The sequence below is a fragment of the Sander lucioperca genome, chromosome 9, assembly GCF_008315115.2.
Source record: "Sander lucioperca isolate FBNREF2018 chromosome 9, SLUC_FBN_1.2, whole genome shotgun sequence".
Lineage (NCBI taxonomy): Eukaryota > Metazoa > Chordata > Actinopteri > Perciformes > Percidae > Sander > Sander lucioperca.
In genome coordinates, this window is record NC_050181.1 from 32,947,918 (window position 1) to 32,972,372 (window position 24,455).

At 41.3% G+C, this 24,455-nt stretch overlaps 1 protein-coding gene across 12 annotated transcripts in view; it reads right to left on the reverse strand.

The window, feature by feature from the left end:
- Positions 1 to 24,455, reverse strand: part of LOC116040669 (supervillin-like) — a 78,965-nt gene that overhangs the window by 13,596 nt on the left and 40,914 nt on the right. For 9 of the 12 annotated variants that reach the window (XR_004898239.1, XM_036004963.1, XM_036004956.1 and 6 more), the window contains 16 exons: positions 23,166 to 23,231; positions 19,464 to 20,205; positions 17,194 to 17,698; positions 14,451 to 14,583; positions 13,023 to 13,079; positions 10,690 to 10,767; positions 9,951 to 10,098; positions 8,817 to 8,912; positions 7,271 to 7,351; positions 6,316 to 6,493; positions 5,768 to 5,940; positions 5,273 to 5,428; positions 4,482 to 4,618; positions 3,720 to 3,867; positions 3,076 to 3,221; positions 685 to 860 (listed from right to left, as the gene is read on the reverse strand). Coding sequence is in view for 11 of the 12 variants with exons in the window: in XM_036004963.1 (XP_035860856.1) it covers positions 685 to 860; positions 3,076 to 3,221; positions 3,720 to 3,867; positions 4,482 to 4,618; positions 5,273 to 5,428; positions 5,768 to 5,940; positions 6,316 to 6,493; positions 7,271 to 7,351; positions 8,817 to 8,912; positions 9,951 to 10,098; positions 10,690 to 10,767; positions 13,023 to 13,079; positions 14,451 to 14,583; positions 17,194 to 17,698; positions 19,464 to 20,205; positions 23,166 to 23,231 (3,020 nt within the window). In the remaining variant the exon portion in view is untranslated. The remainder of the gene's footprint in view (positions 1 to 684; positions 861 to 3,075; positions 3,222 to 3,719; positions 3,868 to 4,481; positions 4,619 to 5,272; positions 5,429 to 5,767; positions 5,941 to 6,315; positions 6,494 to 7,270; positions 7,352 to 8,816; positions 8,913 to 9,950; positions 10,099 to 10,689; positions 10,768 to 13,022; positions 13,080 to 14,450; positions 14,584 to 17,193; positions 17,699 to 19,463; positions 20,206 to 23,165; positions 23,232 to 24,455) is intronic. The other 3 variants (XM_036004958.1, XM_036004960.1, XM_036004962.1) reach the window with 3 other exon arrangements.

Genomic DNA, 24,455 nt, shown 5'->3' on the forward strand with positions numbered 1-24,455 from the left:
CACACACACACACACACACACACACACAAAGAAAAATGAAAAAGATGTCAAGATTCAACTTTATGCTGTGCTAAATCAAAGAGCTTCAAGTAAAGTAAGACCATGCTCATTGAATGTGTGTGTGTGTGTGTGTGTGTGTGTGTGTGTGTGTGTGTATGTGTGCAAGTGCGTGCATGTGTGTGTGTGTGTGTGTGTGTGTGTGTGTGTGTGTGTGTGTGTGTGTGTGTGTGTGTGCAAATTCACATGCATATTTATGCATGTGAATTTAAAAATAGTTATAAGAGTGTATATATACATACATAAAATATATATATATATATATTTTTTTTAGATACAGTCTGTAATTGCTGTTGCTAGAATATAAAAGTAGCAGATATGAGCAATAATATCACCCTAAACAGACTATTTAGGGGCAAATGTGTCATAGTACTGAGGGTCCTGACAAGAACAGAAACACAAATGTGTTTATGCCTGTGTGTGTACTACTAGTCAATTACATTATGTGTTGGTTGGCATACTTAGTTTTGAAGCAAAGTTTTAAATTTGGGTTAGGTTAAGTTTAGGAGTAAGCCTTCAGAAAATGAATGCAAGTCAATCAAATGTTATTGCAAGGGATAACGTGTGTGTGTGTGTGTGTGTGTGTGTGTGTGTGTGTGTGTGTGTGTGTGTGTGTGTTTTTCCCACCTAGGTATGAGTGTGTTGCAGCCTCCAGGGTCCAGTGGGTTGATGTCACAGCAGGTGTAGTCAAACGTCCCATTCCAAAGGTGTTTGGCGAGCTGGAAGGCCACTTTCCTCTGGGCCAGGGTCACCTCCTTACCGTGCCACACATACACCTCGCTGCCAAAGTCAAACACCAACACCTGCAGCAAGACAGCACACACAAGGGGGAAGCTTAGGTGAGTCGTTTTTTTAATGTACATGTTAACTAACACTCATGTTAATCTCATGATTAACAACCATCATGAGAAACTCTTAAACGTTATTATGTTACGATTAAAGGGGTGATAGAATGATTATATAGGGTATTTCACACTGTTCCTTAAGGTCTCCTAATAGGGTATGTAACATTGGTTGGGCTGAAAATTGCCCTAATGCTATTTTATTAGGCCCTTAACTACCCTGTGAATATGGCTCTATTTGGAACAAGAGCTTTTCTTCCAAATATGGTATGCTCATGAATATTTAGATGAGCTGTGCGCTGATTGGTTTTGAGCGAACCAGATAGAAACACATTGGAGACGAGACAGCAGGTCTCATATTTCAGACACTGCAAAGTTATACATTGTTTGTTGGGCTATTTCGTTATTAAATTCACTTCTGAGACTTTTTTAAATCAACTATATAAAGCTAAATATGGGCCGTTTTATGAAAATTGATGGCTAATTGCAAATTTGGTATGACGTGTCAGACTTTAGTAGCTCCACACAGTCTGACGAGAAAACGGCAAACTCCATACCCAGTGAAAGTCACCGTTTCTCGGTTAGTAGACTACCGGGGCTCGGGGCTCCGCGGAGCTGGCTGGCTGCCAGCTGCCGGCATAACTACAGTATATTTACAGTACAGAATTTCGTCACGCCACTTACTAACACTAACCACTAACATATACCCCAAGGTCTTATAAAGCTAACAATGGTGTCCGATTTCAATTTAATGCATTTTTGTGAACATTAGGGATTTCGTTAGCTGCTGTCCCTTCAATCCTATGTGTACAGATCGCGGCTAGTTAGCTTCACTTTCGGCATAATTAGAGTATATTTACAGTTTGAATTTCGTCACGCCACTTATATAACATCTACCCCAAGGTCTTATAAAGCTAACAATGGTGTCCGATTTCAATTTAATGCATTTTTGTGAACATTAGCTAGGGATTTCGTTAGCTGCTATTGTCCCTTCAATCCTATGTGTACAGATCGCAGCTAGTTAGCTTCACTTTCGGTATAATTAATGTATATTTACAGTTTGAATTTCGTCACGCCACTTATATAACATCTACCCCAAGGTCTTCTAAAGCTAACAATGGTGTCCGATTTCAATTTAATGCATTTTTGTGAACATTTTGTGAACATTCGTTAGCTGCTACTGTCCCTTCAATCCTATGGGTCAAGATCGCGGCTAGCTGCAGGCCCTGGAGCTCCATCAGGGCCTCGGCATTTTGTAGTCCAGTAACCCAGAAACGGTGCGCAGGTATGGAGCGCCGCGGGCTTCCCTTCGTGACGGAGATCCAGCTAGCTCACAGCGAGCCGGAGTTTATGAAGTAGGACACGCCGGGTGGCGAGGCAGCACCGGCCGCTGTCACGTAGCCTGCTGAGCTCCTGCTGAACTGCGACACACAGTCGGACAAAATTTGCAATTAGCCGTACATTTTCGTAAAACGGCCCATATTTGAACTCTACATAGTTGATTTCTCGCATAAAAAAGTCTCAGAAGTGAATTTAGTAATTAAATAGCGGATCTCTGGAGATCTGCATGACCTAGCTAGATTCAGAAGACTAAGCTGACCTCAGGTCATTTGCATAGACTACACGCCTATGCATAGGCTACACGCCTATGCAAATGTTGGGGCGTGACAAAGACTAGGAGTTGAGATGCTGACGTCAACTTTTAGCTTTGTTTAGATTCGCCCGTTTTCAGCGGCAGTTTCAAAATGTGAGATTTGCATAGTAAAGGGGTATCAATGGGATTTTGAGCTTCTATGTATGTCCTATTTACCCACCGAATTGTTATTCAACTATGACAAGGTAAAATCGGTAAAAAGGTAAAAATTACAGTTTTCACTCTGTTAGTTATTACACACATTACACACAGGTCTGAAATACACACACATGCCTAGGACCTATACATGCACTAATGGAGACATGTCAGAGTTATAGCATGATGTAGAGCGACCTACTGTGGACAAGCTCATGTTTTGATACTGTGTTACATTCTGGTGTCATGAGGCTACTACTATAACAGCAGCTTCCACCGTCAGTCAAAGGGCAACTCAAAGCAGAGCTGAGCAGTGTCAGTTAAAAGGCACCACTCTCGCTTAGAGTATAACATTTGATTTATCTTATCCAGGTTAGAAACACGGACCTCCTTGGGCGCCAGCAGAGAGCTGCGAGGGACCTTCCCCCACTCGTCATCATCAGGAACCAGTTTGTCATCCAGCAGTCTGAAGATACAGTTGGTTTCCACAATGGCATTCTCAAACTGCTCATCCTCCTCGGGTGGACCTGCAGCTATAAGCACAATCAGACACACTGTAAAATACCTGCGTGGGGTGTAACTCATAAGTTTTATCACGGTAAGATATTATATAGATTCTTTAGACAACAATATGATATTTGCTGGTATTACAAAGTCTGCCACGATAGGATTTCGATTTGATTCAATTCAGGGGCCTGCGATCAATATGAGACAATATCATTAATGCTCACTTACTGTAACACAATCAGTTACATTTCTATCATCTCACAAAAAGCAACAAAAGCAGCATGATTTCACAATTTTATTACTGAGCTCTTCCAGACATTTAAATGAAAAACAAACTGTATTATTAATATTTTTACTTTGCATAGATGATACAGGATCGTTGATCATTGAATGGATCCTGATCCATGTATCGTTACACCCCTTGTTAACAGGGTATCTGTACACTCATTTTAAGACAATTGCAAGCCATGCAAGCCATTTTGAGAGCAACAACCTAAACTGAACATTAGGGGCTCAGGTCTTACGTTGATAAGCAGTCTGTCCTCCGAGGATGGTCCAGAACTGCTGAGTATCTGGACCCTGTGGGTTGACCCCCTCCTCGATGGTCTGCACCTGGTTCGCCCTGCAGCCCATGTCCTTCTTTGTCTGGATGAAGGTGGCCAGATCTATTGCCTACGGGCAAGAAACAGAGATCTGTTTTATGGTGACAGAGACAGTGGTGATGTCTGTGCACTGTGTATATCATGCTCTCATGTTGACTCTGAGGGAAACAACAAGGACATGTGACTTTTCTTGACTAACCCAGAAACGGTGAACTGATCTTGACAACATTCTGTTTCACATTTGTACACAAGTTCTGAGAAAAGGTCCAACTAACAACTGAGTCACATACTGAGGACAAAGTGAGGCTACTGTGAAGAAACTTGGCTGCTTTGCATAAAATCATAATAAAATAAGTAAACAGCACTGAACGAGGAGGCGCAGTAGAAAAACAAATGTATTACAAAGTGTCTAGACAGACCTTCTTTGGGGAAATGGAAGAGCTGTAGCCTGAACGCATGTGTTTGTTGAGAAGCACAGATGCGTGTGTGTGTGTGTGTGTGTGTGCGTGCGTGCGTGCAGGGAATGATAATTAGAGGCAGAACCATCAATAAATCATCACTGTTCAAACACCAAAATTACAGTTTTACAGTTATAACGGTAGCCTTGATTCTCGACATCCAAACCAAAACTCCTGAGAATAAGGCACAGTCTGTAATAATTAATAATAAAGGTGCAGCGCTCACCTTAGCCTTCTCGATGACATTTGAGAACTCTCCTATCCAGACGACGCAGTGCTCTGGAGTGACCAACAGGAAACAGTCGCCGCTGTTCAGTGATGACGCTCTCGGCTCTACTAATCTGGTCTGAACGTGACGACGACCTGGAAAGAATAAAGTTATTAATCTGCTGAGTTATACCTTTCAGTTCCTTTAATGCACATCCGCTCTGTCTGATTAGAAACGTCAGATGTCCAAAACAGTTTAAGGCTACTAAGCATTTTTAAAGGAATAGTTTGACATGTTGGGTAAAACGCTTTCTGGAGGAGAGTCAGATGAGAAGATCTACTCTTATATCTGTCTTTTAAATAGACAATAATAATAATGCTAACTATAATAATGAAGCTACAGCCAGCAGCCAGTTAGCTTAGCTGAGCACAGAGGCTGGATACAGGGGGAAACAGCTAGGCTAGCTCTGTCTGATGTTAACCAAATCTTCCAGCAGCTCTAAAGTTCACTAATTAACAAATAACATCTTGCTTGCTTATTCTAAAAGTGTAAAAACAACAATTTGCTGTTTTTATGGACGGTTATGTGTCGGACTACTTCTTGGCTGGGAGCAGTAATTTCCTGGAATCTCCACTGGTTGCCTAGCAACTACTCCTATTCAAAACTTAGGCTGCATTTCCAAAAATATCAAACTATTCCTATAAATGTTTATTCTATTCGTGCTTTATCAGTCTAAACCCTGAGTGTAAAGAAGTGGCAGGGGAGGAACTTCATGCATACAGCTCAGCACAGTCAGAAAGGGTTTTCACCTTTGACCTGCATCAGCATGAGGTTCTTGTAGGGCACGGCGCTGTTGTTGGACATCTGCTCCGAGATGTTGACGCTGCGCAGACTCACGCTGCTGAAGTTTTCTTTACTGGCCAGACCTGCCAGAGCAGCCTCAGAGTACTCAGAGCTTTTATTCACTAGAACCAGAAAGAGTACACATTTCATTTTAAAAAATAATAAAATAGACCTACAGCGGGTAGAAAAATAACATAAATGCTTCATTCAACTTTAAAATTAACTAAAGCCCTACTGTAAACACTGCTACAGAAGTGGGTCATATGAGGCTGCATTCCAATTAGTACTGTTTACCCAACAAACAAAGAGGGGGAGATGGATGTAGTTTTGTAGGCTTAGGTATCCAATTTTTCCACTGGGATTTTTTGACAACAAACAACATAACAGACATGCTAGAACTGTATTTGGTCTTTCTGTCTCTTTCCCAAATACACACACACATATGTTATGCTCACACTCACTCTTCGCAGCCTTCATCCTCTTGCTCTCCAGCTGTGCCACATTCAACCTCTGCTCGGTGTACTCGTGTCGGATGTCCTCTCTGGCTGCCAGCATCTTCACAGGGTTTCTGGACGCCTGGACGTTCCTGGACGGACGCACCGAGCGCTTATGCTGCACCATGGCCGAAGTCAACCTGGAAAAGGGAGAAAAGCATGTGTATGAGTGGTAAACTCATTCATTCATTGAACTTTTATTTAAACTCGAGAGACCATTGAGGGACGGCCCTCATTTACAATGACATCGAGTAGTTACAAAGATAACAACAAAACAATAACACAGAAAAGAATACACCATCATAAGAAAGATAAAAAGACAATACAAGTTTAAGGCATTCTGAATTGAAAATTTGATAAATAAAATTTGATGAATGAATTAGGATAATAGGGATTCAAAAGAAAGAACAATTATATAAAGCAAGTACAAGTAGAAGTTTGCAAGTTTGTCCAAAAATGAGGTGTACTGTATGAATTATATGCAGCCATCACTGCAAACTTTATTATTTGCTTACTTGGGACCCTGAGAACCAAAGATGGCGTCAAAATCCTCACTGATCTCGATCCTGGTGGGCATGCGTGGAAATTCAGCAACGTGTCTGTAGAACTTAGAGAAGATTTCGTCGTCCAACTTCATCACTTCCTTCACTGCCTTCTCGGTAACTGTTAAGGTGGTTTCCTGCAGACCTGCCACTGATCAACAAAGGAAGACCAAAGAGTAGGGCTGTCAATCGATTAAAAATGTTAATCGCAATCAGTCGCATGAGTGTCCGAGTTAACTCGTGATTAATTGCAAATGAATCATACGTTTTTTTTATTTTTTATCGGTTCTGTAATTTAAAAGGGATATTTTTTAAAGCTCAAGTGGTATTTGAGACTCAACGTACTCCGGTGGTAACTCCGTTAACATCGATAGTACATGCAGATAACTTTAGTCTTGTAGGGATAAATATCTGGAAGGGCTTTGAAACTCAACTTGCCATTCAAAAGACTTTTTCTTTATTTATTCTGCTCCAGGATATTTGTTTCTGCTAGGCATCTACACCCGTTCATGGATGTAAAAGTCTCTGAATCTAGCGAGAAAGTCGCCAAGTTGGCAACACTGTCCACAACGTTACTGCTGCAGCTTCCTGATTTCCCAACGATGGAGCGAAATCACAGAACGTGCGCTCGTTAATCGCACGTAAAAAAATGAGTGGGCTGGCGTTAAAAGGAATTCGCATTAACTTGTTACTATCGCATTCATTTCAGTAGCCCTACAAAACAGAAACTAGATTAGGCCCCAACACAATAATAAACAGGTAGGGAAGGATTTGCCGAAATAGCATAAAAACATGTTCAGCAAAACCCCAGCAAAGAAAAAGATTTTTTCTTCTTCAGAGATCTACTGCAGGTGAAGATGACACAAAACATTGCTTAATAGATATTAATATCACTTAACGAGCTTAAAGTTGGTGAGGAAATGCATACCTTTGCTGTTCAGACGTCCCAAGAAGCTCTCCAACTTGTCTAGTTTCTTATCTGATTCCATTTCTGGTCTGGCCTCAATTTCTATAAATGAAATCATTCAATCTTACTAATGGTGATGATGTACAAGACTACATTTAACCAACAAGAAAAGGTACATCATTTGATCATTTCCCATATGATTTTTTTCAATTATTAAGTATTTAAGCTATTTGAAAAATGTTTTGTTTTGTGTTTTTATTAGGGCTGTCAAACGATTCATTTTTTTAAATCGCGATTAATCGCTGAATTTCTATAGTTAATCGTTATAGATTAATCACATATTTTATCACATGATTAAAATTCTATTATTTTGCATTTCAGAACAGTTTTTAAGTACATATTAACAATTGAAAGCAATTTTTACCAGTGTATCTTGATTGGGAATCAATTGAATGCAAAGAAAGTTACTTTATGAACTTGATTTTAAGATTTGTAATTATTTATTTACTGTAAACAAAAGAATAATGTGTGAATCTGTCATTATTGCACAATTCCTCCAAGTACCTAACTAAAAAACAAAAAAGCCCTATCCTTACTAGAGTCAATATAGTGTTTAGTAACTCCTAAATAATGTTGATTACTCACTGACGTCCAGTGATCACCGGTTAATGAGACAGCGTTTGCAGCACTTTGCAGCTGTTCCAGTTGGGCTGCTTTCTCCGTGTCGTACAGGCTGTGTATCCGTGAAAACTACTGTCCCCCTCGACGGCAACGAGACAGGTCAGAACATGCCAACCGTAGTACGTCTTTAAGACCCGAGTCCTCTACGATGCTGACAGGTCTGCAGTTAGTTGCCACCCGTTTCGCAAGAGCTGTAGTAATTTTTTGGGATTTGGTTTCATCCACAGGTCGGCAAATAGCACTCTCCAAAATAGTGCTTTGCCTGAGTGGGTAGCATGCTAGCGGGTAGCATCACGTTAACTGTACTACTATGCTTAGCTCCGTAGGTGGTAGCTCAAGCTTGACGTGCTTCGTTGATATTTTAATTCGGCTTTACACAATGTGCACATGGCTTTCGACTTGTCTACGAGCCGTCCGGGAGTTTTGGAAAATAAAAAGCACCATTCAGGATTTCATTGCTGCTGTCTTTCTCCATCATGCCTGCAGCCTGCAGCAGCAGGATGCGTTACAAGGAAGTGGCAGCGATAAGTGATAAGTAACGGTGCTGCAAAGGGTCAAAATAGTAGCCTGTTAGGCACGATGCAAAGCCGAGTGAAGTGTAAAATAAATTAATAAATGCCGGCATGCGATTAATGCGATTAAAAAAAATGAATCGCATCGCGTCAGCCCTTAATCGCATCACGCTGACAGACCTAGTTTTTATAATCTTGGTTTAATAGTTTTTATGATGATTATACATTTTGAATGTATATAATATAAAGTACTGTTCACTTCTGCCTCAAGCAACAACAAATGTGTCAATCCATTCAGGTTTAAAGCCTGCTGGTTGATACACTCCTCTGACGGAGGTGGCGGTGATGACACAGGACGTGCAGGTCTGTCTCACCCTCTGGTGGTTTGTGGACAGCAGGCACGCTGCTCTTGAGTTTGGTGGAGACCGGCGACAGGATGGGGCTGATAACTGAGGAGGAGGCTGCTAGGCCTGCGGACACACAGACAGAAATCACACCATAGGACAACATATCTCAGATAACGTGCTGTCTGTACCAGTTTATTTCAATGCTTATTAGGGCTGAACGATTCGGGGAAAGAAATATTGTGATTTTTCTGCCAGATATTGCGATTACGATTCAATTTGCGAAAAAGTTTAGCTAAAGTTCAATATTCCCTGTGTAACAGTTAAAACATATCATGGAGCATTATAACATGGGACACCAACAAAACGGCTCTATATTCTTATGCAGGGATGAGAGCAATGGATATGAAATGCCAGCAATAAGTGTTTTTCTTTTAGAAAACATGGAACATTAAACAGTCAAACACAGAACATTTATCACAAAAGCTAAAGTTATAATAATAAAAAACAATTCCAATAAAAAAGTATCAGTATTTTCCTGTAAACTGAAATGTCTGATACGCCTCAGTTCAACAGCAGCAATTACATATTACACCTTCTACTATCATGTTAAATAAAGTAATACAAATAAATGAAAAATCCACTGAAAATAGGACATTTCTGTAAACAATCTGTGATATGTAACATTATTCCAGCATTTATCTTATGAAAAAACAGTAAATATAATTAAAAGAGGAAATGTTTGAAAACGTTCAGCCCTAATGCTTATTATTATTATTATTTACACTGGGCAACTAGCACTAGACGGCTGCGTCAAGAAGCTATTTTTGGGGCATCTGGCTTTTTCTTCACAGAGGAGCTGTTTGACTGCTGAGACAGAAGACACTTGCATTTTATTCTTAGGTTTTGACTCCCACTTCCGCGTGTGTACAGACAGATTTCCACAAATTATCATACTGGGCATTCAAATCTAATACCAGGAAACAACCCTCGGTAAGTAAATAGCACTCTCCAAAATAGTGCTCTCTAAAGTATCTGAGTTAGTGGTAGGGAAAGTGTATTTTGCAGGCCCTTATACTCAATTTGTGCATAAAAAGCCCAGTGGCTTTTTTAAAAATTTGAAATGGTGCATACCCCAGTGTGGATGTTTGTTTGTGCACTGACCTTTCTTGACCATACGTGCAGCCACGGTGTACTGGGTGGAGTCATTGGCTGCTCCTTTTCCCTTCGTCTTCCAGGCCTCCTCACGCACAGAAATCATCTGTTTTCTCTCCTCAATGGATATCTGGGCCTCAATCTCCTCTCCCACCTTCTGCACAGACAAAAGGAAATCAGAAAAACTATCAGGTTATAAAAGATTTTTTTAAAGTGTCCTGTCTTGCATGCAAAGCAATAAACTCTGAACAATGAGGTTGGCTGTCAGCGATAATCTCAGCGTGTTTTCAGTCATGTTGGAGTTATTTACTTCACACGTTTTAAAAGCTGCATTATAACAGAAAACGAGATTGTGGAGCCAAACCAAAAAGGCTCCAGACACCATTGGATCTACTATCCAAGAGTCAGGGAACTACGTCACCTCTCACACAGCTTCACTTTCACTTCATGGGATTCCACGCTTCCCTCAGGAGCAATTATTCATGTAGTCACAGTATCAAACCAAGCAGATATGAAACGATTTGATGCACTCAAGCGTGCTAGGTGCATGTCCTTTCTAGCCTATATAAACTACTTTATTCCACCGTAGGAGTGATGGCTAAACACAGAGTAGTACTCATGCAGTCAGAGCCACGTTAAACTCAACAGCACCCAAAGCGGCCCCTTACACCAGTAGCTGCAAACCAAGCAGAAATATAAGACTCCAGTACATGCAGTGCGTTCGAGCGTGCCAGGTGCATGTCCTTACCTTACTATGATGGTCAATATACTGACACTTTTGGCCAAGGGAGATAGTAGGAGAAAAGGTGGAAGAGAAGACAGGTTCCTGAGGATGTAGAGGTGGATGGAAAAGTGAAAGAAAGGAAAGCAAAAAGGGGAAAATGGAAGGAGAAGCGATGAGCATGCAGATGAAAAAAAGATAAGCGAGGGATGCAAAGGAGAGAGGCCAGAAACTGGGAATGCAACATGACTGTGGTTAACAGGGAACTTTGGTATTTTTCAACCTGGACCCTTTTTTCCCCATGTTTTTGTGTCTAAGTAAACAATCTTTGAAATTGGTACAGTATTGAGCAAGAGCGCTGCAGCCATGAAACATGCTGCAATGTAACCCTACGGGGGCAATAACTATATGCACATATATGTCATATCAATGTCAGTCCACTAAAAATGCTTGTTTTTGCCACTGACAGGCTTTGATTGTTGTTATAAGTTTCTGACATTTACAGAAAGAACCCTACAGAGAAATTTCGCTTGATCCGTTTGTTACAATGTCTCGCTCACAGAGAAGTCTCGTTCTGAGACGGTGATGGCTTGACTCATCCACATCAAAATCATCAAAATGTCCGCTATAAAATTGAAAACCCTTTTGATAACACTAAGCTACGCTTTCTGTACTCCAACACAACACACTCTTACCAGCACTCCCCTCTTCAAATCTCACGTTGCTGTCTTGTGGCGCCAAGTCAGCTCTCGCGAGAATTCAGAACAAGACTTCTCCGTGAGCGATTTAGTTAGACACAATAACAAATAGACTGGATGAAGCGAATAGTAAAGAAAAATGTCCTATTTCTCTATAGGGTCCTTTCCATATGTTGTGACATTGACATGTCGGGGACAATTGCCCCATAGGATTAGGCTGCAGGGCTCTCGCTCAATACTGGACCACTTTAAAAAAAAATATGTCTACATTAGTCACTTAGACATAAAAAATACCAAAGTTCTCCTTTAAACTACTCGCTATTTGTCAACTTCAAAACCCAATTATTTATATACGAAATAAACAAAACTTTGTAAGTTAGTTGTTGTTCATTGTTGCTTTTTATATACTTTTTATATATATTTTTCAGCTACGTGTACAGTCTGTACACAGTAGTTTGCTTGTTAGTTCTTTGTTCAGTTTTGTTGTCCTTGTTTTTAGCTGTATGTCTATTTCTGTTGTCAAATCCCTGTCTGCAATGTCTACACATAATTGGCCAATAAAGCTGATTCTGAGAAATATCTTTTTGAAACATATGGACAATGTAAATATTAATTAGTTGTCTCTAAGAAATCACATAAAATTGATTGCTTATGAATTAAATTACCATGCTTCCCCAAATTAAAAAATGCACTTAAAACATTAAAAAACAATGTACATTTGTACTGTTAGTAACAAAGCAGCAAACTGCAAAAGCCATTTTTCTCTTTTGGTAATTTGTAAGTTGAGACAGGAACAGCTTGTCTCAGGCACAGAAAGTCACATATTGAATTACCGGCGCAGTGAAAACGATAGTTGGTCTTAAAAGGTAATATATCTATGTAATTTATACATATAATCTATTGCAGTGGTTCACTCATTTAAACAATACAAAGTCAACTCGCGAACCCTCATAAAAGTAATTTTTTGCCCTCTCAGATTCTTTCATTTGAATAATCTTTAGATACTTTAAAAGTTAAATCGATCCAGTATTTTACAGGGGGGAAAAAGCAATAAATGCCCTAAAACAATTAACATAATAGTACCCTTGCTTTAAAAAAGTTTTTTCGCTTTGATTTTGAAATTTATTTTTATTTATTTATTTAGCTTGAAGACATTTTGTTGTCAAGCCAAAAAAATGACAAAGCAGCATCAATGTGCCTATATTCTTATATATTCACTCTTTTATGAAACTGTCATTTTTCTGAACTGTGAACATGTACAGCCATCAATTAATAATTTTGGCCAGCAAAAGAACTGATGTTGCTGGCCCCTGGACACTAATACATGGCCATACAAGTACATCCAGGTGCTCCAATGTCTGGAGAAAGTAGAACTGTATTATCGTAACATTCTTTTTACTTTGAAGTAAATTGATTACTTAATGCAACTTTTTGACAGAATCAGAAGAAGAAAAAGCTTTCAGTATCAGCAACTTTCCAACCACCATCCCAACATTTCAGTTGCACTACAGAGTGCAAGTAAACAAGAGCAGCCATTAGAGCCACAGATTCAGGAGCAGCAATCACACAAAGTCCACACAAAGCTGTGATTGGAAAACACAGGCCCCACACAGGAAGCTGATTGATTTAGGGTTGGTGTGCAGCCCACACCGGCTCTCTTACCCACAGCTGTTCAGACACAGACACAGCCGAGTAGTCTTGAATGACCACCCCTTCCTCCTGAGGGGTTAAACACAGGGGAAGTTCTCGGTCAGAGGGAGAGAAAGGGGGGAGGAGAGGGGAGGGGGGTGGGGGGGGCATTGTTGCTGTAATGGGTTAGGAGTGAGACTGCCTGGAGGATTACCATCCAGGGTTTATGCAGGCAGTTTCACCCAACAGAATACTAATGTGAATTAAATGAACTACAGGAAAAAGTGTAAGTCCTGGTTCTTTGAGCTTATACGTAGTTCTAGCTGATGTTTAAACCGCTAGAGATGCATATAAATACATAAAGGAGATTCTTGAACCATTTCCTTTTGTCAAATGAGCTTTCAAAGTCATTTTTGAAATGTATCCCCCCCCCCTCCCAACCACCCACCCAGACTGCTAATTCTACAGCAGCAGACGGTCCCATATGCTTCCTGGTTTACAGCCTATGGGGGCTGGATGCTCTACGGGTCTGGACCACTGGGCTCAAACAACAGATGGACTCAAGGAGGTAATGAAAGGAGCACTTAGCTAAAAGAGCGGGGACAGGAGCTGGCATGGTAACAAGGAAGGATGGGGGATGAAATGTGGCACTGTTTATTCTGGCTACTTAGGTAAAGCTGTTCGACCGTTGGTAACCATAACAACCATTAGTGTAACTTTTTTGTGAGATTGATTCATTTTTTGTTGTTGAAATTCAGGGCCACAAAAATATCCACATAAGTTACCACTAAGATAACAACACAGTAGCTCAATAGTAGAGGGTGACAAAATAAAATAACGTTTTTGGCCATCATTCCTAGTGGTCATGGCTCTATTAAACACATTTTACAATGGTATCCATTAGAGCAAACAGCACAAGCTGGCAACTCCTAAAACATTCTAATAAATGTGATGTAATTAGGCCTGTAACAATTATTACATTATTGTCTAATTGTCAATTATTTTACGTATTTGCCGTTTCTTTGTTTAACCGCAATTACTTGCTATCATTAGCTAAAGTCTTAAGGGGTATGACTGTTGGTGGTAATTGTTGATTTTGTTTAGATGTGCCAAATTGTAATTATATAATTGGTTGGACTGTTGAGCTAAAGCTATGCTAGTTGTTGGCACTTTACCCTAAACACGTTCATAGCAACAAAAATGACAAGAGGGGAGGATACAGATAGAAAAGATGTTTTATGATAATAAAGAGGCGTTGTTTACTTCATAGGGTGTATGTTTGTGTTATTATATCATCTGGGTCACATGACAGTGATATATAACCAAAATATGTATCCTGGAATTCATTCAAAACTTGAATTTGTTTAAAAAAGTGATAAATAAATAAATAATGAATTGTACAGCAACATTTGGAATTGTTACAGCTCTAGATATAATCTGATTAGTGCAGATGAGACTGACCTTGTTGTCGCAGGTCTGCTCTGACTCCCATAGCTGAGCCTGCGTCTCCGTGGATTCCACCTGGACCACTTCCTGTTTCTTGTTGATCCTGTTCCTCCAGTCCTCCTCACCACTCTTCTTCAGCAGTGCAACTCTGACATAAAACAAGTACATTTTAATATGAGCAGTGGGCAAGTATGCTAACTTTTAACCAACCGTGATTTATATTTTCTATTCACACACCGACTGGTGGGTCAGTCATTACAAACTCCAAACACTGCTCAAACACACTAAATCTTCTCTTAAATTGTGGTTTAAAGTTTCAAAAGATACACAATACTGTATGTGGGGCTGAATTTGGGGGAAATGTGTATACAATAATTGATAAGACATCTAGGATATTTCCATTTGATGGAACAGTGCAGGACTGCATGATATGGGGAAAATAAGCGATATGCGTTAACGTTGATTATCGTGATAACGATATTACTTGCGATAAATAAACATATTAAAATGTACTCAGTTCTATTAAATTGCCTTCAAAGTTATTGAGCATTTGTCAATTTAATACACTAAAATACACTGGTGAAGGTGGGTTCAAAACAAATTCTGATTGTTTAGCTTATCAAATGTTTTTAGTAGAATAACAAAAGGAACAGGGCGAGTCAGGACAGACAGTAATGTACTCAACGCTGAATTTGAACCCTGTGTCAAACTAGCTGCAAATAGTGTTTGGTGTAATGGTTTGGACGCTAACATTACCATGGAAGTATATTTTAGAGACCGTTGTTGTAATCAACCTGTCACAATAATAATAATAATAATAATAATAATAATAATAATAATAATAATAATAATAATAATAATAATAAAGTGAACAAAAAAACTGCTCTGCATTTCCATTATTTCCAAAAAATAATCATTTAAGTGTGAAAAACAAGGTCAGAGATTTCTGCTTTGCAGCCAGCAAATGTGACTTTTGAAACAAAACAAAAAAATGCCTCCAAAGTGCTGATAATGGATGGCTGAGGGGTAAAATGAAGTATGTCATCATCTGTGCTGCTTGAATGTGGACAGGGCAGAAATGAGGGCATTGGGAGGAACCGGCTAAATCTCAGAGGATTTCTCCTCCAGTCCACACAGCTCTCTGCTGGCTGGGAGGAGAAACACAATGTTGCTATAAATGGATCTCTCTCACCTCCAAGAAATGTAATAAGGTGGAACAAACCTACATACTGCAAGGACGGGCAGATGAGTTCTGCCTGATTCTGTCAAATGCTGCAGATTTATGAGGCTCTGGCTCAGTGTCTGATCTTTGCGGACATCTCAGTTTGCACCTTGTAAAGAACCGAGCTCTGACTGGATCCTGGATTTGTGAATGGAATCAAGGTTAATTTGTGTCTGCAGCTTTGCTAGGAATTCGGTTTAAGGGAGCATTTTACCCCTCATGCCTTTATTTGGGATCTGCTTTAATTTTTGGAGACCCTGTTCTTATTTGAGAAATTGCAGCGCATAGTGTGATGATGTTGTAGATGAGTTGTTCCCGTTACCACTGATCAAACAATCTAACCACAATGCAGTCAGCCTCACCAACAAGGCCCCAGACCCCCACTGACACTGACTCTTAACACCCCGCCCCCCCCCCCCATCCCTAGTCATTACACTTGCACTAACCTTCATCCTGGACTTTACATTTGCCCATTGCATATTTTCTGTATTTATTGTTTATTTCATATTAATGTTTAATATGTTTGTTTGTTTATGCATGCACCTTTCACCATGCACACTCAGTACACAATCAGTGTACTTATTGTGGCAATAAACCGTTTTCAAATTCTGATTCTGATGTGTGAAGTGATCTTATGGATGGAAATAATTGCCTTGTTTGTCTCTCCTACTATGTCTCTCATATCTTGCACGACTGCTGAACATCTATGCAAACTTGTGGCTCTATGATTGCTCTTTGGTGTCTGATAGACTCCAAAACATGATATTTACCTCAAACTGTTTTTATATTGACAATGTTGTTGCTGGCAATGAGTGGGGATACCTGTCAAATGTAACTGTTCTCCACACTCCATTAGTATGCCCAGTCAAAGATAAAGGTAGACAGGGCCTCCCATTAGTCTGTTTGCAGGTTCATATGCTTGTTTAAATAGTAAGTTTTGTTTTTGTCTTGATCTGTCTCTCTCTCTCTATATTTATCCTCCCAACACACATACTGAATAAGGCAGAGACTTAATATAAATTAGAAATTGCCAAAAAGAGGGAGAGACAAAGAGAAAAGAGAACACAGCAGAAGACAGAACGGACGAGCATAACCAAAAACGAACTCAAACAGAAACAGAAGTTTGGAGTAAATACTGTATAATTAGCCTATACTAGTCTTTAAAGTTACATCAATATTATTCAGCTTTTTATTGCCAAATCATCCCGGTATCCCTTGGCCCGGCAGCAAATGTTCCTAAATCTGGTACACAGCCCAGGGGTTGGGATAGTGCTATCACACTCCAGAGAAGCATTACATTGTCCAAATTTGGTCAATCACCCAGTACGATATCATAACACCAACCAAACCAAAATGTGCCCTGTGTCAGAAAAAAGTGTGCTGTAAGCTTAAAATGATATTAAATCAGTGTTTTTGGCAGCCAGTTTCAGATCTCAGCCAGTTGGCCTCACAACCTTAATAGTGGAATTAACCTGACTAGTAATGTGTTTTTAACATCTAAAATCCATCTCTTTCAAATGCTCAGCTGTCACTCACCTCTCCTTGATGGACATCTGCTTGGCGGACATGTCGTCAGACAGCAGTTCTCCAGAGTCTGTGGGGGACAGCAGATCTCCAGAATGGACACTGTGCCTGTTGAAGTCCTCGCTGTGGTCCAGGGGCAAGGACTGGGACTTGACCAGCGCCTGGGGGAAGGACTGGGGTTTGGGTGGGGTCTGCGGTGGCACCTGGGGTTTGGGCTGAGGAGCTGTCTGCTGGTAAGGTTTAGGGAGAGGCTGCACAAATCCCTGAGGTTGGGGCTGGGTTTGTGGGGACTGAATGAAAGGTTTGGGGTATGTTGGCGGGGGCTGGGAGGGCGCCTGGGGTTGGATGTTGGATGGAGGTTTGGGGGGTGTTGGAGGAGGCTGCTGTGTGAAGGGTTTAGGAAGAGTTTGAGGAGGCTGGTTGTTGGTTTGCTGCTGTCTACTTGAAACGTGAGACACTGTCCTGGATGACACTTTAGCTACCAGAGGCCTCAGTGGTGCAGGATGATCCGGCAAGTCTGAAAGAAAAGTATACAGTATGGAATCATGTAGTTACAATGTCTGAACTTTTACTGGTCAAAATGAACTTTTTCTTTTTAGAATCAAGTTTGAGTAAAGCAAACGATAATTATTTGTTTTTCATCATATTGTATCGTATTGCAACAGAACTAAATATAACCAAAGCTGTGTTAGTTTTAGTTCGACATTGGGCAGTATTGTGTGCAATACTGAGAGTTTGTTAAGGCCAATCTTAAACATGGAAGTTATCCCACCCTAAAATGTACAGCAAAACTAATAGGAGAGTCAAAGAATGTCAATCAAAAGCAGTTTGTATACAGCCACAAAGTCCTGAAGAAGATCAGCCAAAATAAAAAGCCCTGTGAGTTTTGGGTACCGGGGGTGTAAAGGACCATGAAAGTCTACTTGCAGCAGGTTGAATCTCACTCGAGATAAATGACATCACAGGAATCAATTTGTCACCCTAAGTTTGTTAGTAAGTTACCACATGCATGGATGCTCCCAAATTTGAGATTTGTTTTTTGATTATCATCAGATAAGGATAGTGGAGGGAATTAAGAGGAAATGAAGGAGAGAGAGATGGGGACTTTGTGGGTCATGGTCAGTGTCTCAACCTCTAAGCCCAAAATTTGAGAGTGTCAGTAGAAGTGACCAAATCCTTTTTTTTCTACTATAAATCCATTTCTTCCTTATTGTTTGATTACCATAAATAACCCTGTGTAACCACTACTTATCCCTGAAACACATGCATGCACATGTAGCTTTGTAGGCGAGATAATGTATGTAGAGTATCATACAAAGCCTGCTGTGCTGAGTCCCCAAAGGGAAAACCACTACATCTTAGGCTTAAGACTCTCTTAAGTCTTTTATTAAGGTCAGGGTAAGGGTCGGCGTTAGGCATGTAGTGGTAGGTCCGCAGGCAATTAGTCTGTGTCAACGAAAGTCCTTCTAGCCTCATGATACTAACAGTCTAACGCACTATACTTTAGTGAAGATCTACCCATGCAAAACTAAATAAGAGTACATCCTGCAGACAAGGCATCCATTGTGTCCTTCCTGTCCTCTACCTGCTTCATGTAAGTGCCGGCCAATTGTTCTACACTCTCTCACTGAGTGCTTTCATCTTTCTGTGCTGTTTGTGTGCATGCATGGGAAAAAGACCACCCCTGGACACATTCTGCATTAGCACATAAAAACAGGTCAGCCCATTATACTGTATTATGTGCAAGGCTAACCCAAAGGCGTAATAGGGTGCCTGGGGACCACAACCCCTTTATAGGCCATGACAGTGAGCACACACAGTTCGATTTAAAAAAATCTCTGGCGTCTATTAGCTGACAAAAAGCATGTCAAGAAAGGTCTTCCTCTTTCCAGACAAAGGGAGCCACGAGGCAAATGCATGGAAAAATATGCTAATTAGATGCAGCTTCAGATGTCTCTCTCTCTCTCTCTTTTTCTCTCCTCCCAACACTATCGCTCGCTATCTGAATCAGCCAAATCAAATACCCCCAGCTGGGACAAGTGTGTGAGCAGTCGGCAGAAAGCAACCATGCGTGGGAGCACGCTGCATAAGACAATGAGGATAATGAGAACAGCCCCTTCCCTAGACATTGCTTCCTCTTTTTTTGTCACTTCCTTTCTCTTTTTCCTTCATGTCCACTCCGTTTTCACCTCTCTTCCCACAGCCCTCCTTTTACCCTCAGCTATTCACATCTCTTTATTATTCTTCCCCCCTCTCTTCTCCATCTCATATCTGTGTCCTACCTGAGATGCCTGGCTGGCTCCCGTCGCTGCTCCTCTCCTGCTCCTGTGTGGAGGAGACGTGAGCTGCCTCTCTCAGGTACCCCCGTCTTCCTCTTCCTCCCCCCTCTGCTCTCTCCCTGCTCTCCTGGGAGTGTCCGTCTGCGGCTCTCCGGCCGGGCAGAGGCTCTGATTGGCCTCTCCTCGGAGAGGGTTCGGCAGAGGGATGAGGCTGGGGATGCTGCTGCTGCCTGCCGTCCCGGTCCCTGTCGGGGGAGTGCAGCTTTCCCTCAATGCTGCCGTCTCGGATCTCTTCTCTGGCTCCTCCCTGCTGTCTCCCCCTAACCTCCTCCTCCTCGTGACGCTCTCCCCAGCCCTCCTCCACTGCTTCGCCCTGCTGCCTGTGACCGGCGGAGGACGTGGGAGCTGGAGGAGCCCCTGCTCTTGGCCGGCTCACAGGGAGGAGAGGGGAGGAGTCGAGCTCAGGCTCGGGGTGGCCTGGCTCCCCGCTCTGGGTCATAGAGAAATACCTCAACGCCCTCTCCTGGTGGCTGCTTGTGCTGCTGGAAGCCTGTTGTTGGGCAGGGATGTAGGGGACTGCGGTGGACTTCCCTGGACGGTGAGCATCATCGTCGCCGCCGAAGCCGCCACTGCTGCCTGGCGGGACTGTTACTGTGGCGACAGAGGCTTGGGAGGTGACGGTTGCCACAGAGCGGATCAGGCAGGCTGACAGGGGCTCCAGTTTGATCTCACCTCCGTTTTTCAGCTGCAGGAACAGCAGGAATCATGTCAGAAATTGGGGATGGATAGAATGACAACAGGAGAGCAGAAGGGATGGGTTAAATGTGTTTGAGGCAGGGAAGAGGTATGTGTGGATGTTACAGGAGATATTTGGTGAAGAACAGATGGATGGATGGATGGAAGAATAAAGTGTGATGACAGAGAGGATTAGAGGTAGGAAAGAAACAGATGGATGGATGAGGCGAAGGACAGCAGCAAATAAAGCAAATTAAGGAAAACATTGAAGTAGTTCAGGTTTGCTCGTGAAGCAGCAGCAACTCTGATATTCACAAAATGGCAGCAGGAAGCACAGACTGTAACACAACTGAATCATAACAACGAAACAGACAAAACATGTACAGAGCTCCCACAGTTATCATCTGACACTCATATGTATCTATGCCATTCACAAACAATTTTAATATCCCAACGGCATTCATCTTGTCTGGATCTGCTTTGGTAACTTTTTTCATTTTACCGTGTGTGTTCATATTTGCTTGTTTATCAACTTATCATTTGATTTATAAAATGCATGGAATTGTCAGTGGTGCCCTTAAGGGTAAATTCCAGTATATTTGGGTCATGCTGACTTCTGTCAGAAATGTCTGGATGAGGAAAGTGAAGAAAAAACCATGACATCTACTGTTGATGTACCCCTGAACAAGAAACACTCCCTAACTACACATGATAGTTACAAAATCACATAATCAATACCATTGTACTGATAATGTGACAATAAAATGACTTTTGGTGCTTTCAGACAATATTTAATGAAAATGATTGATGAGAGAAATCAATAATGTCTATGTGCTGCCCTAACAGATTGAGGCATTCCTTGTTCATTTAACTCAGCTGGAAAGATCAGATACATTCAGAAAATAGTATTTCTATCTGTAGTACCGTTTTGAAGGCCAGTACTGTATAACCAGGGTGCAATTTGTGAAGAAAGCAGAGGGGAGGGGGGATAATTAAATCCCCCTTCCTACCATGGATACAGTGCCACTCGGCCGGCCATGCCAAAACACATATGCACTTCAATATCTAATGGAAAATAATCTCAAAATGAAATAGCACAACAAAAAACACAGCGCTTTCAAGCCGGAGAGCAGAGTTCACCAGACGCGCGGGAAGTCATTTTCGGCAGGGGTGGTGGAGGTGTGCAGACCACTCTACCTCTGTCTCTCCCCTCCCCTCCATGAAGTATTGCTGAGCTGATGGTGCGTACTGCACAGCGAACTCAGAACAACGAACAGCGAAGTGTGTGAGAAATTCTAAAAAGATTTGCGCTCTGGAGTTCGGCTGATAAACTCTACCATGAGACCCTGAATATCAGATCATCCATAATGTCTTTGTGGACGTGAAGCAACACGGTGTTGGGCAGGGACCAACAGAGGGTGCTGCAGCACCTCCAGCACCCCTACTTCACACGCCCCTGGAGTTCACTATGCGTCGAAAACAAAATACTTTCACCCAGGAAACGCTTGTTTGTTCCATGGGAGTGATTTAATCCAAATCTGATCTTTTTACTAAACTTAAGGCGTTTTGGTGCCTAAACTTAACTGTCATCGCCGCATGACGCTCACTTTTTCTTTTTCTTAACTCCACTACCACGGCCCCTGAAAGGAGCGTCATCTGGCGGTGCTTGTAGCCGGCTCGCAGTCACCTATTGGCGACTAAATAACTGCCTCTGGTAGCCGGCGTCCTGGAGCTCTGTAGCAGCTGAATTCAACCAGCAACTGCTGCTTGGATTTTATACTATAGAGTAGACTGTTCACGTTACAGTGCTTTACTTAGTTTAAAATATTTCTATTTTAGGTAAATAATATATGGTTTATTGGTGAATTAGACGATTTACTTTGAGGGGGGGGGTACATTTTGTCCCCACTGGCGATAAAAATAATTGAGCACAGGCAGGGATAAATAGACCAGAAAGGGGGAAATCCCACACATCCCCCCCAGAAAATCGCACCCTGTGTATAACACAACATTACCACTGTATCACTATTACCATTAGTATGTGTGTCTGCTCCAGCAGAGATGCTCAAACTCTACAGCAGACTACTGCTAATAGATTTTGGTTGCAATACAAGGTATTTGTATTGACTCTCACACATTTCTGTACACAGTCAATATCAAGGCCAGATCCATCCCCATATATACAGTATTTGCCCAGATAAGCGTTTAGTTTGCGCAAGTTTATTCAGGTTGGGAGGAAGCCTGAATAAACTAGCTTGCAGAATGTGCAGTCTAATAATCCCATGCTTGTTATGCAATGAACAAACATGTCACTGAAGCGGCTTGCATCCAAAAATGACGAGTCATGGAAAACAAACAAGGCACCCCAAACGTTCAAATCAATTCCTCATAACAAAGCAACATCTTAGGCATTTCAAACTTTAAAACTAGGGCTGCACGATATGAGGAAAACGTGTGATATGGGATAACATAAAGATAATAATAAAGATATTACTTGCGCTAAATAAACAGTTATTAAAGTGTACTCAGTTCTGCCTTTCTGCTGCTTTCAGTATTCTGCTAAAATACAACAAACTGCTTGTTGAATTTAAAACAAATGAAAGGAAATAATTTCTAACATTCTTTTATCAAGCAAATTGAACAGTGTATTAAATATAAAAGGCACCTCTAAAAAAAGAATGACATTTACATTTTAATGTGTAGTTTTCTGCTGATATTTTATATATATCTGTCTTTCACGATGTGTTTTTTATTTTGTATTGCTGTAAATAATGGCGATAAAAGAATATATTGTTAATATATTGTGCAGCCCTATTTAAAATAAACACTGGATTGCAGCTCAGCAGCTACTGTAAGCAACACAAGACAACACTAGTCACTTGGTCACTAGCGGGACCGATCAGATCAACCCAAAGTGGGATCATTGGACGCAACCAATCAGAAGCTCCGTACAGGCAGCAGGGGTCTTACATGTTGTCCCTGATTGGCCTGTAAGTTGCCGTTACACAGCGCAGAGGTTAGCGGCGGCTCAGCTTCCTGTGTGGACACCAGGGAGGGACTACTGAGAATATGGTAGAGATGAAGTAAACCTATTACCAAGCATCTGACACTGCGTTTCTCAGGACATGTTTGGGTTTCAGTGCATGTGGAGTAGCTGAGGAAGGTATATCAATTCTCATCTTACTTTTGCACTGTACTTTCATCTGTGGACAATACATGTGTGTAAGCTGGTGACACATTGGAAATGTTTTCGGCAATGTAGATGGAACCTGCCTGAGGAGATAAGGCTCACAGAATCAGTGAACTCTTTTAAATCACCACTTAGAGGTTTATTCCTCATCGCAGCGGCCCGGTTTCGACTCCAACCTGCGGCCCTTTGCTGCATGTCATTCCCCCCTCTTTCCCCTTTCATGACTTCAGCTGTCCTATCAAAATAAAGGCCAAAAATGCCCAAAAAATAATCAAAAACATCATCATCAGCAACAAAATGAGATTTAAGGTCACATATATTACTTGAAACAGGATGATGCTTCATGATTAAACAAAAACACCCTGCTGCACACTGACTGACACAATGGTTTCCATATATACAGGATTTTTGAGCTTTTACATGTGAATTGTTTATTTGTGACATCTACAGGCCACTGTAGTAAAACTCAGAAGCAGAATGAACTCTGGGACTTGTTGTCATTTGGCAGTATCTGAGAGTCATCCAGCTGCACAGAGAATCATGTCATTCATCCATCACGCACCAAAGGGAAACTGGTGTACTGCAGAACACCGCAGCGCAAGTGACCTGGAAGTGAGTCACCCGTTGATTCAGGCGTTTTTACTGTAAGGAGACTCTACATCCAAATAATATTTAGATGCAGTGTTGTTTATTTTAATTTAATTTAGTCCAGAAAAATACTTTGCACATCTACGCAAGACAGGTGCGTCGAAGGGGGACAAGCAGGTCAAAAGTAGCTAGAAACTCTTGCACACAAAATATATAAAGTTTAATAGTAGGCAACGTTTCAGCACTAGACCATCTTTCTAATCTAATCTAATTTTACGTTGGTGTTTGCACCTCTAACATTTAGCCTGCTCCTAAATATTTTTGTGACTTTTAATTATTCATTTCATTTTGTGGGGGCAATTAGGATTGATGCCACCAAGGATGGTGTTTAGGTTTGTGTGGCATAAGAAAACAGGGGGGGGGGGGGGGGGGGGGGGAATCTATTGTAATGTTGTGAACTGAAATCTACTGAACTAAAATGC